The 20,720-nt window shown below is 40.7% G+C and overlaps 1 protein-coding gene across 3 annotated transcripts; it reads right to left on the reverse strand.

The window, feature by feature from the left end:
- Window positions 1–900: 900 nt before the first annotated feature.
- On the reverse strand, window positions 901–19,863 carry nup42 (nucleoporin 42). 3 transcript variants are annotated; one of them, XM_039606190.1, is made up of 8 exons: window positions 19,845–19,863; window positions 4,859–5,086; window positions 3,730–4,018; window positions 3,523–3,611; window positions 3,360–3,436; window positions 3,066–3,152; window positions 2,619–2,721; window positions 901–2,326 (listed from the first exon to the last, which is right to left on the reverse strand). In XM_039606190.1, the coding sequence occupies exons 2-8, from the start codon at window positions 5,025–5,027 to the stop codon at window positions 1,809–1,811; spliced, it is 1,332 nt and encodes a 443-aa protein (XP_039462124.1). In that variant the 5' UTR covers window positions 5,028–5,086; window positions 19,845–19,863; the 3' UTR covers window positions 901–1,808. The 3 variants fall into 3 exon arrangements, with proteins under 3 accessions (XP_039462124.1, XP_031611950.2, XP_031611949.2); XM_031756090.2 differs by lacking the exon at window positions 19,845–19,863 and having other exon boundaries at window positions 4,865–5,138; XM_031756089.2 differs by lacking the exon at window positions 19,845–19,863 and having other exon boundaries at window positions 4,859–5,138.
- Window positions 19,864–20,720: the final 857 nt, after the last annotated feature.

Raw genomic sequence — 20,720 nt, forward strand, 5'->3', positions numbered from 1 at the left:
TGTTAAATATATTAAAGCACCATATACTGTGTACATCTGGTCCGTGTTGCTGAAGTCAGGGCACAGTCAATTGGATTACAGTGCATGCTGTGTTGTTTAAGCAGTGATTTCACAGGAGGGTTGGGGAGGGAGGACTGAAGGAACATATGGACTCGAGTCTTGATGCTGTATTTGATTAGGCTCCATCATTTTAAATGTAGGGTCCCTCTTGGGGAATATTTAATAATCCATGGGAGGAAAGGAGGGTGCGGGTGTGTGTTAAGATTACGCACAACTGGTCAGACGAGCAATCCAACATCACTGAGGTGATGTATTTGAGAGTAAATGCTACCAATGAAACCCCGTGCGTTTCTGTGTGTATTCAGGTATCCACAGACTCATCCCCTCACTCATGCATTATATGCATACCTTACATAAACACAAGCAATGCTATTGATTTGATGCCGTAGCAAATCTGCTTATTTGGTGTGGGGCGGGGTAACAAACACTCACAAGCGCCCTTATTTATCAGTTAGATTGCTTTAAAAGTCACAGGACAGCAATATAAACACGTTCCAGTGGCACGAGGGAGCAAGTGCCTTTTCATAAGAGCGTGTCTTTTTCAATCGTTCATTAATCAGCTGAATTATTTATCATCTTCTAGCAGGGGGTGGGTGGGAGGTTACTGCTGAGGGACAGAGGAGCAGGAGAGAAAATGACTGTTGCACACTTTTGCTCGCAGTTAATGTTCTGTTACTATTTATAAGAACACAAAATTTTTATTAATTATATCTACAAGGCCTTTTTGACCTGGCTATAAAGCACGGACACACAAACGCAGGCAAACACGAAACCCAGCTTCACCTCCGACTGAAGCTACGCACTCCCCGTCAGCTGAAAATATGCTCGAGTCAGCAGAGGTAGAGCACCCTCAGCAGAATGGTTTATTGCTGTCACATGGATCACTCTTACTGTCCCACCATTTGCTCGGCACCTAATAAATACATTCTGAACAGCTTATTAATTCTCTGTCATTTGGAAGCTGCCTCACTTTGCTCTCTTTTAGCAGAAATCTAGTGTGAATACATATTTTTTTTGGTTTCCAGACTTTGGTTTTATCACATTACGTTGCAAGGGAAAAAGTAGCCTGAAGTTAAAAGGTACTTCTAGGTTAAAACACAAGTGCAGTTAATTGCAGAAATAATTAAAAAAAACCTCATGGACATTTGAGCTTGTGTTGTGACACCACCTTCTGACTGACACATGTAATTACAGCAAGAATTCCTATTCCATGAAACCTTAAATGAAATACATTTATTTACCTTTAGCCAAACACACAGATAACCTCTTTAACAATAGAAACCTGGTTGAGGAATCAGCCATTCCATAAAATAACATAATATCTGTACATATGCTGGAACTGTTTCCCAAACTCTGTTGGCAAATTTACTCTTTATAAAGTTCAAGAAGCTGATTTGTTGAATTTTGCATGTTTGATCATTAAAAATTAAAATAAACCTTTAAAAGATTTTTTTTGTCCATCAACTTTTCTTGCTGTACCCTTAGGTACTTAATAAAAAGGGAAAAGATGAACAAATTAAAATCCATGCAACCCAAAATCGTTCAAAAAAAGAACTTTTTATGACAAAAGACAGCTCGAAAGTACACAGCACACTTCCAAACTGAGTTTTCGCCACCTAAACCGAGGAGAAGTGTGTGGATGTCAGCCACATCTTCAAAATTACTTGCACGGAAAAGGTTTAAAGCAGAAAATCTTCACACAAAATTATATTTTTTAGTTTAATAATCTACCCATATTCTCCACAGTATCACACCACTAGCAGGTTAGAAGGGGGGGGCTTCAGTGGAATCTGTCCCAGAGTGAATTTCTTAGCCTTGAACTGACTCAGTTCCTCTTCGGTCAGTTTACTCTCAGGGGAAAACAGACTGTCCGACGTTCCTTCGGCAGACCCAGTTCCTGAAGTGGGTTGAGCGGCTGCTGCCCCAAATCCTCCACTCGTCTGCCCAAAAGGACCGCTGCTTCCTGTTGTCGCAGGGGCTCCAACCCCGAAACCGCTGCCTGCTGTAGAGGAGAAACTAAATCCAGAGGCAGATCCAAATCCTGAAGCAGGTGCTGATTTGTCCGTGGTGCTAGAGGCGAAGGAGAAACTTGAAGCTGAAGGTGCAGAGGAGGACGCAGCGCTGAACCCAGAGGGAGGCTGTGTGGGGGCTGCTAAGATGTTACCAAAACCTGTTGAAGATGACTGTGTGGCTGCAGAGCCAAATCCACTATTTGAAGCAGAAAAGCTGAAACCGCTGGCCTGGGCTGGTGCTGGGGCACCAAAACCTGCAGGAACAGAAGGATTTAGAGTTATCATGGAGTGATGGATAATTTCATAAAATACATTTTATTATCAAATTCTGAAAACCTACACTTTGATTAATTTAGTGCTAAACTACATGCAGTCTCTGTAAAATCTGCTCAAGCATCATAACTCATTAGAAATGGGAAAGACAGTTTATGATTTAACTAAAGGTTATTCCGCTGGCTATTTTATGTCAGAAACACTTTTGTGTTTTGGGTTAATATAGCACGATGAACTATTAACTGCTACAATAAAGAAATCGTTGAGCTTTACCTTTGCTTCCAAAGCTGGAGATGGAGGCTCCAAATCCAGTTGCTGTTGTCGAACCAAACCCACCTGAAGATCCCTGAGGTGCAGCACCATTTAATTCTGCAAGCTGCAATGAAAACAAATGAAGTAAAAAAAAAAATAAAACACTGAATTAAAAGCCCCAAAACAGACAGGAGCAATGCTAGTGTGAAATCAGAACCTCAGCATTAAATGTAAACCAGGTGTTCGATACGTTCAAAGAGTAGAAGGAAACTTTATTAAACGAAAATGTATTCTAACATTTCCACTGCTGCACACTGCTGACGTGCAAACCTAATGCTAAAAATCTAAACACATCTTCTCAGTGCTGTTTGGTTTTCACGTCTCATTAGGGACCAGTTATGGACTCTGGAATTGTAACAAATGATCTAAAGTTGGGAAGCGGTGTTTGTAAGCATCTGAGTGTCTTACCAGTGCCGCACGAGTGGCTGGATTCATAATCTTCAATTCCTGGATTCTGGTTTTCCACTGACTGAGCAGCTGATTGATGGCATTCATCTAAGCACAGACAAGAGGAATTTCTTATACTCTTAGAAATACTTAAACACATTTAACGTTTTGCCTTCCGATATTAAATTAGAGCTTGATTATAATAATCAAGCCCATGCAACAAAAAGACTTGGCGCCATGCTTCTATCCACGAAGAAGATGACTACTGACCCAAAGCCAAACAGACATGACATTACTAAGGAACACTGCACTTACGTAGCCCTGCAGATCTCCTGAAGCTCTTGTGGAGTAGTATTCCAGCCGGAGCTCTTCAGGGGAGAGGTCAGTGAAACCTGTAGACAGAACACAGGAAACATGTTCAGGTCCAGTGTTTCAGTTTTTAAAAATATACATTTAAAATGAAAAATTTCATACACACCAGATACAAGTGTCTGGAAGCTATAATAACAAGAGAATCCCCACTGGCCAGACTTCTCCCAAACATCCATGTCCATCTGAATGACTTCCCTAGATAACAAATATGACAATGATTTTCTTATGACTGATTAAAAATAAATAAATAAATAAAAAATTTAAAAAAAAAAGAAAAAAAAAAAGAACGTTTTGTTTTTTCATAAAGACTCACAGTTTTTTGTCGTCGTCTTCATCACCAACTGTTCCTCCCGCTGCCCTTCCTCCTCCTCCTCCCCCCCTGCCTCCCCTGTCAAAGGTGCTGGGAGTATTAAGAGCTGAAAATCTGTTTTGACTTGAGAAACTAAAGTCGGAGCTCTTCACATTTTCTCTTCGCCCTCCACCACCACCTCCTCCTCCTCCTCCATGACCCCAGTCGTCACTTCCGTGAGAAGAGAAGGATGAAGGCTGGATGTAGTTTCCTTTTTGCTGGGAAGGATTCACCCAGACTCTGTTTCCAAACCCTGGAATCAAAATACAAACCAGTGTCACAAAGCATTAAAAATTGTGTAAAATACACTCCATAGTGCATCATTATTATTAACCCATTTTAATCCTTGTTTAAATCACTTTATTAGCTCTCTGGTTAGCTTTATCCTCGACTTTCTTCTTTACTGCAAGCTGGTTGTCTGCTTTACACTCATTCATTTGATAACCACCACGAGGTCTCATGAAGTGGTAACATGAAATTAAATTGCTGTTGCTTAGCACACACCTGACCTTTGTAAAATATGTATTTGTTTCCAGCGTATTGTATAACTGCATTGGAAAAGAAACAACGACACAGTAACATTACCCATACCTCCTATACTAAATGTGCATTCATGTGGCGTCTGAATAACAGGAAAACCTCTTTTGTGATGCCCATTCAAGTTTGAAGAAAAAAAAAACACCATTTGCCAAGTTGTTGACATACTTAAAACTTAACAGAGTTGATATGTTTGACTGGGCCCCGTGCTATGAAGTGAGTTCAACATACCCAGGCTACCCTTCCATTTCTACATAAGTTAGCATGACGATGACACACCCCAGTAAGAAATGAACCACAGTTGAAAATCCAGAGTTAACACCATGGTTAAGTTACGTAGATAAGCACAAATCCTGCTTCGGCCTCGGGATGTGTTTGTATCTCAGCCCACTGTTCAAATACCTTACCCACGAAACAAACTTAATTTGCCTACAATTCAGTGGGACAGAAAAGGAAGGCTAACAACAGCTAGCTAAGAGAGCGAAAACATCACAAGAAGAATGCTAAAGAAACTGAAAGTAGGTTTAGATGAATATTAATTTATCGAAGACGTTACCTCCACCTCCACTTCTGGGCTGTTGCTGACCAGAGGAGCGGTTGCTGTAGTTGTTATATCCTCCACCACCTCCTCCTCCTCCTCCTCTGTTCCCTCCTCTTGGGTGCTCATTCCAACATTTTTCGCCGTAACGACAGCGGCCCTGAAGAAAGAAGTTGCACACTGGCATTTCCAAAAGGTGCTAAAGGCGTCTTTTAGAGCCCAAAAACACCACTTCCACTTGACAATGGGCGTTTATCAATATGCGTACTGTGCGTACTTGCGTTCTCGTGTACTCGTGATACGTCATCAGTCGGAGACCAAGTATTGTTCCAATTCGAAGTACGCATCAAGCCGAGAACGCGAAAAAGTCCCGGATGTGTTCTCGATCCGCCCGTTTTATCGAGCATGCATCGGTGTGGACTTGGGACAGCTATATATCCCAGAATGCATTTCGTCCAAAACTCAACAGCGGACTCCCGGCACATCGTTTTCAACCCCGCTCGCGGACTTCTCACTACTCACGTTAAAGAAACTCCAGCAGCTGTCTATAGTATTGAGTGTCCACTAGAATAGAAATAAAAGCGTTCTAACATCTCACCTGCTTGTTTTTATTAAAGTATGTACACGTATGTACATGTACACTATTTTTATTAATAGAGGTTTCACTACTGAGGTTAAAAATGATATATAAGTCACTTAGATCACTTCTAAATGTTAATGTTTGGTTTATTTCAGTGTTAACACTGAAATTCAGGTTGTGTGTCACATAAGAAAGAAGCATCAATATCTGATGAGAAGACTTATTAATTTGGCCTTTCACATGGTCTTACTGAGGTGATGCAAAGTGAAATATGCATCCTTTTTTTGGTAATGTGCTGGAAAAGTTTGAAAATGGACATTGAACGTGCTTACAAAGTGCTTGAATTTGACCCTGAAAAAGGTGTATGAACCCAGAAAAAGTTACACGTGCAAAGTTAATCATATTAAATTGATTGGATGCTTTCAGCACAAAATTTAGTCACACAGTAAGGACAGCATCTGATTTACCTTCATCGGTAAACATGTTTATGCAGTACATCGTAACACTGTGGGTAAGTCCTCTGGTTCATATCAGTTCCAGTCAATTTGGAGATGTAAGTCTTAACCTTTCACATGCATCAGGAAGGAAAATACAACCAACATTTAAATGTCTTAATTAGATTTATTTTAAGTGTCTTAATGAGCTGCTGAATGTGAAAGTTAGCAACTGTTGATTTTACTGGCCAACAGTTACTCAGTGTTAGCTAATTACTCTTTACTCTGAGTTGTTGAAACAAATCTTGGCTGTTGTCTGTTGTTGGTTAATCTGATTCCTGAGCGCTTGTGTTTGCTCCGCTCTCTATAGTATTTATTTGTTGAGAGGAATGCGTTTTGATCATCCTCATGTTCATTTCAACATGATATTCTTATTCTTGGACTCTACTAGAGTAGCTTTGCACGATTCACAGTTCAAAAAAATGCTTCTTTATCTTACACCAAGTCCCTCTTTTTCTCCTCAGCCTGAAAAACAGGGGTTTTGGCTTTTTTGCCTTTCAACTAACTTTACTCATATTGGTTGATATTAAAATAGACTTGCTACTAATGATCAAGGCTTTTTTAATATCATGGATTGGGTGTTCTTTTTATTCATGCTTTTTTCTGGGGTCTGTGATGGATATTTTGGAATTAAAATTGCATAAATTAAGATCTGATTACAAATATTAGTCTCACACATTACATTAATTTAATTCAAAAATGAGTCAGGTAGGTAGAAATACACCAGAATAGTGAAATTAATCTTGTATTTATCATCTAATCTTGATCACATGTTCAGCGCTCATAAATAATATATTTGGAAAACAAAAATATTTGTGCTTATTATTTTGTTTATTTATTACAGAGGAAAAAAACATGACACTCTTCCTCACCACTTCCATCCAAACATGTCCCTCAGGACTCATTTTAAGCTGCGTACAGAAGGATTCAATCAGTCTGCAGAAGACACACCTGCATCTGCTCCAGTGGCAATGAATGAAAACATCTGGCTGTGTTATTATGCATACTGAAATAGGAAAATAAAATAAGATGAATGAGTTCAGCGCTCTGAGCTGGATGTCTTTCTGAAATACAACTCTCCTGCCTCTGGTCTTCATGTGAAATGTCTTTACTTGCTCAAATTTAATCTCGTAAAAGTCGATCATAAAACTTATGGAAGCGTGTCTAATTTTATTGTGATCTAGATCAAACTCATTTTAGATATTTGTTTCTATGTGCTGTGTGTGTTATTTGTTATTCAGATGTGAAGTTTAAAAAAGTTTAGCTAAGTCTTCATTTAACAAATGTTATTTCTGGGGTTTTGTTTTGCTTGCTTGCTGCATCAGGTACTTCCCTGTGTATCTGGAGAGGATCAGAAGTCCCAGATATACTGGTATTGGGGGTTGCAGCTGTAGGGATGACTCTTTCTGAAGCCTCCAGCTGGCTGTTTCCTCTCAGCTGTAAAAGGTTGATGATTTACAAAACAGACGCCACGTCGTTTAAATAGATGAGGCTTAAAATAAGAGATACTTTACTCTCTGAACATTGTTCCTAGTTTCCATTCATCCATTTAGTTTACTCTGGTCTTAATAAAGATCTTAAGAAGAGATATTGTTAGAACCTAGAAAGAGGAGGAGCAATTCAGACTTTAAGTTTGGAATATGCATTGCTGGACAGAAGAAAGTTAAAAGCTGAAATGTTACATACTGTGTGTGTGTGTGTGTGTGTGTGTGTGTGTGTGTGTGTGTGTGTGTGTGTGTGAGTGAGAGAGAGAGAGAGAGAGAGAGAGAGCTTGAGAGAAGCTGAGCTTTATTCAAAGTGATTTGAAACAAACTGCAGCAATAAGGGCAAACTAGTGCACAGTTATGTTTACGTGAGCGTTAGTGAGCGTTATTTTGTATGCATTTGTACAGTTCGATAACTGTGAGAATACATTGATAGCATTTAGCTCTAGTAACAGGCATTTGTACCAGTGAGCATGAAAAAGTAGGGGAAAGAACTAGTATGTAAGCACTGACTGGTACTGTACAGTATATGTGTGTGTGTGTCTGTGTGTGTGTGTGTGTGTTTATGCTCGAGTGTATGAATAAATGAGTCAGTTATTTGATGCTCAAAGCAGGTTTCTTTAGTTAATATCCAGTTTATTTCCAATTAGTTCCGAATTCATCTTCAATTCAATTCAATTCAATTTTATTGATATAGCAGCAAATCACACCACCAGTCACTTCAAGGCTGTATGTATTATTGTAAGGTAGACCCTACAATAATACATACAGAGAACCCAACAATCATATGACCCCCTATGAGCAAGCACTTTGGCGACAGTGGGGAGGAAAAACTCCCTTTTAGTAGGAAGAAACCTCCAGCAGAACCAGGCTCAGGGAGGGGCGGCCATCTGCTGCGACCGGTTGGGGTGAGAGAAGGAAGACAGTTGTTGTAGGTCTGATTGAAGGACTGATGTGATGGTAAGTTGACTGCTGCTCTGCAGATTAATCAATGGAATTTAAGCCAAATTGTGCCTAATTTTAAGACCATATTCATTGGTTGTTTTTGTTGTTGTTATTATTTTGGGCTTTTTTTCAAAAGAATTGCTAGCTTCCCTAGAGTTTTGGCAACCCCAACAATCAGATGATTGCTGAGAAAGCACAAGGTTTCATACCCCTGTGCTATTCACGTCAGTGCAGGGTGGTCTCCTAGAGAGGCCAGGGTTGAAAAAAGGGATGCTTCAGAACCTCCAAAGGTGTTATGCGCTGATTTGCATCCAAGGCCAACATCTGTTTGATTAGCCTGACAAATAATGGTTGGCCATTTTCAGGTCCTCGCCTTACCTTCAGTAGTTGTTCGAGGTCATCGAGACGCTTAAGTTTTATATATCGAGTTTCCTGGGATTGATAATTTGTCTCGTATTGAAATTGTTCTTTGGTCTTAAATGTCCAGCGCTGTTCGTAGTAGTTATCTTCGATGAAATAGTAATGAGTGTACAAGCCAGACTCTAGAAGATGATCTGGTAGCTGACCCTGAGTTTCAATTATGAATTTCAAAACATCATAATCGTCTCTCCCAGGATAGAGAGGCACCCTGTAGCAAGCTCCACAGCTACCAGCCCCAGAGCCCACATGTCAATTGCTTCATCATATGGAATGCCAAGCATAACCTCGGGTGCACAATAACCAACCGTCCCCCACACGGTAACCAGGAATCAGTGCAGAAGCGGGACATGCGAGGCCAAAGTCTATAAGTTTGACTTTGATGGGAGACTCATGGCGATTCACAACCATTATGTTGGCAGGTTTGAGGTCAGCATGCACTATTCCCACAGAACCCAGGTGGAACAGAGCATTTGCGATCTGATGCAAAATTGGCCTGAGTTCTCTTATTGGGAGACCCTGGTTATTCCAGCCCCCTATGTAGTCCCACAGGCTTTGATCGAGGAGTTCAAAATTTAAACAAATACGCGCTCCATCGAGGAAATAGCCGTTCCATTCAACAATGTTGCACCTGTCTGGATCCAAGCGTCGCAGCTGCTCCAGGATGAAAATTTCCTGTTTTGCCTGTTGCAGAATTTCAGGGTCGCTCTTGTTGACTTTAATAGCCACAATTTGGTTGTTTTTGTATTGCGACACCTGGTTACAACACGAAGCCTCCTTCTCCAAGGAAAGACTCTACCATGTGGTGATCTCCCAAAATGGTCCCTTCAGATATTTCAAGATCATCTTCAGAGGAAGATGGGTTGGCTGAGGTGTTGACGTGTCCTTTTTGAGGAAATTCAACTGAGTTTTGGAAACTGCAGTTGAATTTTTGCGATCCTTGACTTTTCCAGCTTGAAGGCTGCTGAGAAAGCACAAGGTTTTCTCCCCTGTGCTATTCATGTCAGTACAGGGGCACTCCTCGAGAGGCCAGTGTTGAAAAGGGATGCTTCAGAACCTCCAAGGGTGTTATGCGCTGATTTGCATCCAAGGCCAACATCTGTTTGATTAGCCTGACAAATAATTGTTGGCCATTTTCAGGTCCTCGCCTTACCTTCAGTAGTTGTTCGAGGTCATCGAGACGCTTAAGTTTTATATATCGAGTTTCCTTGGATTGATAATTTGTCTCGTATTGAAATTGTTCTTTGGTCTTAAATGTCCAGCGCTGTTCGTAGTAGTTATCTTCGATGAAATAACAATCAGTGTACAAGCCAGACTCTAGAAGATGATCTGGTAGCTGACCCTGAGTTTCAATTATGAATTTCAAAACATCATAATCATCTTCCCCAGGATAGAGAGGCACCCCTGTAGCAAGCTCCACAGCTACCAGCCCCAGAGCCCACATGTCAATTGCTTCATCATATGGAATGCCAAGCATAACCTCGGGTGCACAATAACCAACCGTCCCCACACGGTCACCAGGAATCAGTGCAGAAGCGGGACATGCGAGGCCAAAGTCTATAAGTTTGACTTTGATGGGAGACTCATGGCGATTCACAACCATTATGTTGGCAGGTTTGAGGTCAGCATGCACTATTCCCACAGAACCCAGGTGGAACAGAGCATTTGCGATCTGATGCAAAATTGGCCTGAGTTCTCTTATTGGGAGACCCTGGTTATTCCAGCCCCCTATGTAGTCCCACAGGCTTTGATCGAGGAGTTCAAAATTTAAGCAAATACGCTCTCCATCGAGGAAATAGCCGTTCCATTCAACAATGTTGCACCTGTCTGGATCCAAGCGTCGCAGCTGCTCCAGGATGAAAATTTCCTGTTTTGCCTGTTGCAGAATTTCAGGGTCACTCTTGTTGACTTTAATAGCCACAGTTTGGTTGTTTTTGTATTGCGACACCTGGTTACAACACGAAGCCTCCTTCTCCAAGGAAAGCCTCTACCACGTGGTGATCTCCCAAAATGGTCCCTTCAGATATTTCAAGATCATCTTCAGAGGAAGATGGGTTGGCTGAGGTGTTGACGTGTTCTTTTTGAGGATATTCAACTGAGTTTTGGAAACTGCAGTTGAATTTTTGCGATCCATGACTTTCCCAGCTTGAAGGCTGCTGAGAAAGCACAAGGTTTTCTCCCCTGTGCTATTCATGTCAGTGCAGGGGCACTCCTTGAGAGGCCAGTGTTGAAAAGGGATGCTTCAGAACCTCCAAGGGTGTTATGCGCTGATTTGCATCCAAGGCCAACATCTGTTTGATTAGCCTGACAAATAATGGTTGGCCATTTTCAGGTCCTCGCCTTACCTTCAGTAGTTGTTCGAGGTCATCGAGACGCTTAAGTTTTATATATCGAGTTTCCTTGGATTGATAATCTGTCTCGTATTGAAATTGTTCTTTGGTCTTAAATGTCCAGCGCTGTTCGTTGTAGTTATCTTCGATGAAGTAGCAATTAGTGTACAAGCCAGACTCTAGAAGATGATCTGGTAGCTGACCCTGGGTTTCAATTATGAATTTCAAAACATCATAATCGTCTTCCCCAGGATAGAGAGGCACCCCTGTAGCAAGCTCCACAGCTACCAGCCCCAGAGACCACATGTCAATTGCTTCATCATATGGAGTGCCAAGCATAATCTCAGGTGCACAATAACCAATCGTCCCCACAGTACCACCAGTAATCACTGCAGAAGTGTTACATGCGATGCCAAAGTCTATAAGTTTGACTTTGACAGGAGACTCATGGCGATTCACAACCATTATGTTGGCAGGTTTGAGGTCAGCATGCACTATTCCCACAGAACCCAGGTAGAACAGAGCATTTGCGATCTGATGCAAAATTGGCCTGAGTTCTCTTATTGGGAGACCCTGGTTATTCCGGTCCCCTATGTAGTCCCACAGGCTTTGATCGAGGAGTTCAAAATTTAAGCAAATACGCTCTCCATCGAGGAAATAGCCGTTCCATTCAACAATGTTGCACCTGTCTGGATCCAAGCGTCGCAGCTGCTCCAGGATGAAAATTTCCTGTTTTGCCTGTTGCAGAATTTCAGGGTCGCTCTTGTTGACTTTAATAGCCACAGTCTGGTTGTTTTTTGTATTGCGACATTTGGTTACAACACCGAAGCCTCCTTCTCCAAGGAAAGCCTCTACCACGTGGTGATCTCCCAAAATGGTCCCTTCAAATATTTTACGCTCATCTGAGCCGAAGGATGGGTTGGCTGACATGGTGTAATGTGTCTGCTTGTTTTCTGAATTGGTTTAGAAACAAAACTGAACTTGTTTTGGTTTCTGTCAGAAAATGCTCTCAAAACCTCTCGAAAGGGTTTTAGTCGCTGTCAGGTCAATGTCAAGCCATAAAGTATAATGGGTGAGCGCTCCTATTTATGGGTTTTGGGATCAAAGCAAAGTTGCCACGTCAGGAAGGATCAAAGCAAAGTTACCGCATCACAAGGGATCGAGGCGTTCACGTGGTTGTTTGTGTAATGTTGTTCACACTAAGAATTTTAAAAGGAAACTGACAGTTACAAAACTTTTTGTTCGTTTATTTGTATTTGGGGGGTTTTGTTGTTGTTTTCAGCATACCATGTCAAGCTTTTCTGTATAAAGTAATGAAGAATCTTGGATTTTAACATTGTAGTTCGTGGATTTCGGATTTGGTGCTTAAAACTTCGTGAAACTGTAACCGTATTTCATTCACCACAAATAACTATCTGATTGAATAGTTTTCTTATCAGATAAAGCAACATTTCTCTGCCTGGGCTGCCTTGTACCTCTGCACGTCAGTCTGTTTCAATGTGTGACTAACGTGCCTGGAAGCATAGCTGGACTGGCCACATAGCTGGACTGGCCATCGGGCATCACCATCCCGATGGTGATTTTTCGTTTTTATGGGCTGATGGTTTTTTTTCTTTCTTTTTTTCTTTTTTTTCCGTAACGGTATAAACACTGAAAGGTGGTGGATTGGCCAGATGCTGGGAGATGTGTAAAAATAACTCAATTGTTTGGTGGTGGCTATTGCGGAGCTTCCACAGATTCAGTAACATTAGCAAGTGGTGGAGGCCAGCAGATGCAACACGCTGGCAGGTGGATGACGGAAAGGCAGGAGGAGCAGAGACACGAGGCAGTGAACTGAACTTCAGGTAAGAAGTTATGACCTGCAGTCTATCTGGGTCAGATATAAACCAAGTTTAGGTGGAGTTTATTTTCGTTATGCTGACTTTTTACAGTCAGTCACAATAACTCGTACTGCGTGCTAGCTAGCATGACGGAGTTTATATACTGCTGTTCGGGTACTATGATTTTATTGATGCTGAACTTGTTTTATCTTATTTATAAGGTTAGTTATTAGAGTTTCCAACCGGAATCTAAATCCAATCGAGAATCTGTGGCAAGATCTGAAAACTGCTGTTCATAAACACTGTCCATCTAATCTGACTGAGCTGGAGCTGTTTTGCAAAGAAGAATGGGCAAGGATTTCACTCTCTAGATGTGCAAAGCTGGTAGAGACATACCCTAACAGACTGGCAGCTGTAATTGCAGCAAAAGGTGGTTCTACAAAGTATTGACTCAGGGGGCTGAATAATTATGCACACCCCACTTTGCAGTTATTTATTTGTAAAAAATGTTTGGAATCATGTATGATTTTCGTTCCACTTCTCACGTGTACACCACTTTGTATCGGTCTTTCACGTGGAATTCCAATAAAATTGATTCATGTTTGTGGCTGTAATGTGACAAAATGTGGAAAAGTTCAAGGGGGCCGAATACTTTTGCAAGCCACTGTACCAACAAGACAGTGTACATCACTGTCACAACAGCATTTGTTTTCATTCAAAGGCTTTATGGATTTTCCTATAATACCTGGTGGGCGTTCTCTAGTCAAAATGCCGGGCTGATTTTTGTCTCAGTCCAGTCCTGCCAATTGGCCAATCCACCACCTTTCATTGTTTATACTGTTACAAAAAAAAACTAACAAACAAAAAACCGTCGGCCCATAAAAACGAAAAATCACCCCGGTATGCCCGATGGCCAGTCCAGCTATGGTCTAAGGTCTCTGCAAACAAGTGTGCTTCAGTGAAACTTTGATAGAAATGTGCTCTGAAGAGACTTCCTACCACAGAAAGTAACAAAGGATGTTTGTGAGCTTGGAGTGCTGTGGGGATTAACAATCAGATTTTTGCTGGGGAAGGTGTTATTTCACAGGGGTGTGTACTGAGCCCTCTCCTGTACTCACTCTACATCTATGACTGCACAGCCACTAACAACTCCAACATCATTGTGAAGTTCACGGACGACACTACAGTGGTGGGTCTTATCACCAGCGGTGATGAGACGACCTACAGGAGGAGGTCAGCGCCCTGACCCACTGGTGTCAAGACAACCATCTCACCCTCAACGTCACAAAGACAAAGGAGTTGATAGTGGACTTCCGGAGGTGCAGGGAAGTACACACCCCCATCACCATCAACGGCGCTGCTGTGGAGAGAGTGAGCAGCTTCCGCTTCCTTGGTGTACATCTGGCTGAGGATCTCACATGGTCAGTACACATAAACAAAACAGTGAAGAAGGCGCAGCAGCGCCTCTTCTTTCTCAGGAGACTGAAAAGATTTGGCATGAGCCCCGCATCCTCAGGACCTTCTATCGCTGTGCCATTGAGAGCATCCTCACTGGATGCATCACCACCTGGTATGGCAACAGCACCGCTTACAACCGCAAAGCTCTCCAGAGAGTGGTGCGGTGCTCTGAACGGATAATTGGAGGTGAGCTTCCCTCCTCCAAGACATCTACAGGAAGCGGTGCCTGAGGAAGCGCGGGAGGATCATCAAGGACTCCAGTCACCCCAGCCATAAACTGTTCAGACTACTTCCATCGGGAAGGAGGTTCTGCAGCATCCGGTCCCGTACCAGCAGACTGAGAGGCAGCTTTTTCCACTAGGCCATCAGACTGCTGAACACGTCATAGACACCTCACCTTCACTACTTGAACTTCAACATTATGCACTCCACACTGTACATTAATGCCACTGTTTTGCACATGTCCAACTACCAACCTCTGTATATTTTATATATTCTGTTTACTCTATTTAATTTGTAAAATATGTATACATACACACACACACACACACACACACACACGTAGAAAAACATATTTAGTATACACATCCAGTAATGCATATACTCTTATATTGTACATATATTTATTACTTTCAGATTTAGCCATTCTTATATTTTGCTTGTTTTATGTTATTGTATTTTTGCACAACTCTGTTGCTTGTGAAGCTCGCACACAAGAATTCCACTCGCATGTACTGTACCAGTGTACCTGCACATGTGACGTGACAATAAAAGTGATTTGATTTGATTTGATTTGATTTGATTTTATATTTAGAAATCCTTTGCATGATATTTGCAAACTTAAATCCTCTACATGTGAATGAAGTTACTCTAACATGCTATTAAATAAAGGTAAATAGTCAATAAATGTTTGTTTCTTCTCTTACTACTCATTAGTCTGATTTCAGTCTGGTAAATCTGAAATATTATTTGCTGTAACCTTGTAGAGGCTTCCTGTATTACATCATATCATACGTCAGACTCATATCACGTAATGCAATGACTGTTCCTCATGCTCTCCTTCATAAACACTTTGTCACAGTAAGTGAGTTTATCTGATAGATCAAAACCATCATTGTTGAAATTCTTCAGCCAGATTTGTGTTTCCTGCATAAAAACCTTCATTCACAAATTTTTCTCTATGATTGTCTGACCTCAGTCTGATACCCATCTATGATCGAGGCTCACAGGCTTCTGAAGGTGTAGCAGGATTCTCTTGACCTTGTTCTGGATATAGGTCGCCATCTAGTGGCATTACTGGGTTCATAGGCTTCATCCAGTGCGTCACTCGAGAGAGGAGGTGTTACTAAGTTTTACGCTGAGCACACATCTTTTTCTTTGAATATTTAAATATTGATGAAATTGTAATGGCCAGAGTAAATCTCTTTTACATTAGATATTTCGACCAGCCAAACACAGGCTTCACTGTTCACCTTTATACTGGGAAAAGCATGAAAAACACCAGCAGTACAGAAGCAGATGTGCAGTGATGAATGCTCAGATTCAGGTTATAACGAGGCAGTCTTCCTCGCTGAAGATTTATTATTCATTCACACAACAGGATCTTGTGGAGAACACACAGATGTGTTGTTTCAATAAGATCCAGATGGGTTTGTTTTGTTGCTACTTTGTCCTCACCTGCAATGGGCAGGAGATGTGTTCACTTAGTTTAATACAGGCTCTTGAAAAAGGCGAGCATGCAGGTTAGGGTGGGTGACAAACCCATGTGATTGCTGATGAATTACAGTCACTGCAATTCAATGATTACTCGAATACTCAGAGTTTAGGTTAGAGCTGAGTTCAATGAATATTGATGTAGTATTGCTGATTTACACAACAGCAGCAACATTAGAGCCACTTCACCTTGCAGGTCGCCAGTTTTCCAACAAAACTGGTCCAAACTGTCGGGTTATGAGCACAGGGCCACTCTGGGTTTGCTGGGGATTGGGGCCTCAGATTAGGGTCTGGGGAGGTGGGAGTCTGGGTCACTCCTGAGCAGGTGTTTTGCACTGTATGTATGAAGGTCGCTGCCATCTGGGAGTGTGTGTGTGTGTGTGTGTGTGTGTGTGTGTGTGTGTGTGTCCTAGACAATGCTACATGATATTGACTGTATTATGATGAGATGATCAGCGTCAGTGGTTTTAATGTTGTGACTGCAGGATCAGGGCGCCGTCAGCTACACTGCCTCCTGTGGTGAACACTCATAATTCATTATTATTACAAAGGGCAGTTTGCTGCCATAGTCCAGACTTAAACAATTACAGAGTATAAAAACTGCTTTTGTAATTGATGTCAGTAAAAGACAAAGGGTTTTATAGAGTCATTTAAAGTGTGATCTATTAAAGGTTTTATTAAAAGGGAGCACTGCTCTCATTCAATAAAAATCACCTTCAAAATTCTTTGGAAAGCAAAACAATGAATGAAAGTGGAGATCTCCACAACACTGCAGCATAAATATGTTGAAATATGTTTTTCTTTAACCACATATGCCATTGTTCTACACATACACACATGAAGGATGGCCTCACGGTGACAGAACAGACTTTGTTTAATCCCACACTTGGGAAATTCACTTGTTACAGCAGCACAAGGGACACAAATGAAGAAAAGGTGAATTAGAGGATAAGCGTGGATGTTTAAAATACTCAGCTCTGTGACTGCTGTGAAATGACAAAATTAAAGAACAATAAAGTGAAATAAGGGTGAAGTTTCAATTCAAATACATTCTTCATTTTTAATTTCATTTTATAATTGCCTTTCTAACTGATTATTGCTTTGTGCTCTTTTCTTCTTCTTCTTCTTTGTGAATGTGTTTGTCCTTGTCTTTGCTTTGCATTGTTCTTATTTGTGTACCTTTTTCCTATACTACTCTGTTGGCCTTTCTTTAGGAATAAATATGTTGCATGACCTCTTTTGATAAGCGCTCATCCCCTTTTCTGTCATGACCCTGCCCGCAGTAAAGGTATTGCATTTACCACGACACACCTCTGCAGGACATGTGGAGAAAAGACGGGCCTGGTCCTGCAGAGACCTCAAGAAACTGATTATTATTATTATTATTATTATTATTATTATTATTATTATTAATATCGTCAATGTTCAGAGAAGTTAGCTGACTAATAGAAACACACTCACCTGGACCGATATAAAACCAAAAGTTCATAGATGCATTTTCTCCCTGGACAACAGTGTGTGTTTGTGCATTTAATTTTATTTGTTAGTTTTGGTATGAAAAGCCACAAACACTGAAGGAGAGACTGAGCACCAGTGTGTGCGCACACTGAACTAGTGTTCCATGCACGAGCCACTAGAGGGGGTGCTGGCCAGATTATGTAGGCGCTCACGCTGCTCTCGTGTGGCTGACTTTAAATGTAATCAAGTTAGAAAGGACTGTCCCGGCTCTTTATTGTCCACTTGTCCTTTCCACGGACTGTTTAGACACGGTGCTTTTAAAGGCAACAGAACAGAAGATACGAGCGTGCTCATTAGCTTCTAACATTAGGGATTTTATTAAGTAATATTTTTTAAAGAAAATATTTAGTTATTTATTTATTTATTTGTTCAGACTTTTGAATATTATGTACTTGGGACTGCATGCACGTGTTTGGATGTTTAAAGCACAGAGAGACAGAGAAGGCACCGGTGACTGCGCGGATCCACAGCCTCCAACAAGCGTCTTTGTGCCCCAGCATCTGCTCCCTGTCACTGCTCTGTCACTTCCCATTTGTGTCGAGGCTACGCTCAGATAAGATTATCTTTACGCTGTTTATTAGCCCGTTTCCCTTCCACGCTGGGACAAAGGCCTGCGGCAAACTACGCGCCATCAGCGGGCCAACGACCCGTTACTGAAAAACACAGGAATGTAGTCAGGCTTATGTTCATGTGCACCGAGCAACAGGTCCACATTTGACTCCAAAGCATTTATAATAACAATAATAATAATAATAATAATAATAATGTGCAGGTGTAGTCGGCTCTCAGTCCAGATTTTTTTTATTCTTCATTGGTTTAGTGAGGACAGAGTCTGTAACAAATCTGAGTTTAAGAGTTTCAACTTTAAATTACCTGTAAATTTAGGAGATAAAAATTCAAATAATTCATTATGTTAAATTGCCATTATGGTTTTACGGTGACTGGCTGTTTGGCAGCTGCCGCCTTTGGCTGCAGATGAACTGGACAAAGTGCCAATCTTTCCGTCATTGATCTCCCCCCGGGTCAGCCGCTAACTGCTTCATTTTAACTTACTGGGGTTTTAGTAAAACTAAGAAGGCCCCAGCCTCCCTCTGTCGGCTTCTTAGAACCTATATACAGGATCTGATTAGATTTTTTAATCCTAATATTTCACAGTCATCCTGTGACCCGAAAATAACCAGAGGAAAATACATCTATATATATATATATATATATATATATATATATATATATATATATATATATATATATATATATATATATAGAAGAGCTCGAGAGGATGTGGAGGGTGAAGGTGACGGTGGTCCCCGTGGTAATCGGAGCACTAGGTGCGGTGACTCCCAAGCTAGGCGAGTGGCTCCAGCAGATCCCAGGAACAACATCGGAGATCTCTGTCCAGAAGAGCGCAGTCCTGGGAACAGCTAAGATACTGCGCAGGACCCTCAAGCTCCCAGGCCTCTGGTAGAGGACCCGAGCTTGAAGGATAAACCGCCCGCAGGGGCGTGCTGGGTGTTTTTATATGTATATATAAATATATATATATATATATATATATATATATATATATATATATATATATATATATATATATATATATATATATATATATATATATATATATATATATATATGCAGATTTAATCTAGAAATAGAGACGCCATTTATAGAATTAGACGTTCATGCACTGCATCCAGCTTGAAGAAATACAGCCAAAATTGTGAATCACCTCGAGCTTCAACAAAAAATACAGAGAAGAAGAGAAAAAGAAAAAGCTTTTAAAATCCTCAGTCCTTCCCCCGGTGAGCAAATGGGCAGCAGTGTGCATTTGCTGAGGCCTTTCAAATGCTAACGTGGCCATATTTCACTCTTACAACCTTCTCACATCTCCATAAAATATTACAGCACTCAGAGTGATGACTGGAGCCCGGCGCGTTTTTCTCGCACACTTTCACCTAATAACGCAGTTTGTGTTGAAAAACACCAAAATTTGTTCCTGAGTAAACCGGTTTGGCTGTGATTAAAGTTAAGCTTCTTAACATGTTACTCACAGTTAAATTAGGAGGGGACGGCAGTAAAAACTCCGGACCTGTGACATCATCACGTACGCAGGTGTTCCAATTGTACATATCGCGAGTCCGTGCTCGCGTTCTCGGCGGGTACGTACTCCCGTGCGTTCTCGGCGAGTACGTACTCACCGAGAACGCGAGTACGTACTCGCGTACTTGGGCATTGATAAACGGCCAATATTTTGTGGCCGCGTCTGAACTGCGGTCGCACGAGATTTACGTCACCGCTTGTCCCACGTGGTCTTTTTTTTCGGGTGGGATTCTTTTTTAAAATTTCTTTACTAGATATTTTTTAATTTTAACAAAAGTAATATGATAATAATAATAATAATAATAATAAGAATAAGAAGAAGAAGAAGAAGAAGAAGAAGAAGAAGAAGAAATTAAATAATTAATAATAAATTAAAAACACATTTTATTTCAATTTTTTCAAATTTAACCTTTACCAAAGAAAAAAAAATCAGTATTTTTATTTTATTTTATTTGACAAAATGTAAGGAGTAGAAACTACAGATATCTGTTCAAAAATGTAGAAAAAGAACTACTCAAGTGAAGTACAGATACCTGAAAATTGTAGTAGTATAAGTATTTGTACTTGGTAAAGTATGGTAAAGTCTTTGGTAAATGTTGTTAAATGATGTCACAACTACTAATAACTCACTCAGCTACTAACTCATAAGATCTTATCAAACATGACTCAGCTAAAATGATCACTTTTTTTAAAAATTGTAAATTACAGCTACAACATGATGTGTAATAATGTTAAAGTTAAAAGTGATTTAATGTTTGTAAGACCTTAGAATATTTAATAATTATTAAACATTTGCACAAACTCTGACTAAAATCCAAAATACACAGCAAATATCACACCTTTGTGGTTTGGAATCTCAGAGTTGGAGAAACTTTTTAAACCTATGAAAAAAAGCACACTGAAGATGTCAAACACTTTCTTACCTACAGTTTGTAGCTGTCAGTAAATAGTAACCTTAAAAGCTATGGTGGAACTATAAGAAAGTTACAGTGCTTACTGTAATGTAAAAAAAATAAATAAATAA

The sequence above is a fragment of the Oreochromis aureus genome, linkage group 22, assembly GCF_013358895.1.
Source record: "Oreochromis aureus strain Israel breed Guangdong linkage group 22, ZZ_aureus, whole genome shotgun sequence".
Classification (NCBI taxonomy): domain Eukaryota; kingdom Metazoa; phylum Chordata; class Actinopteri; order Cichliformes; family Cichlidae; genus Oreochromis; species Oreochromis aureus.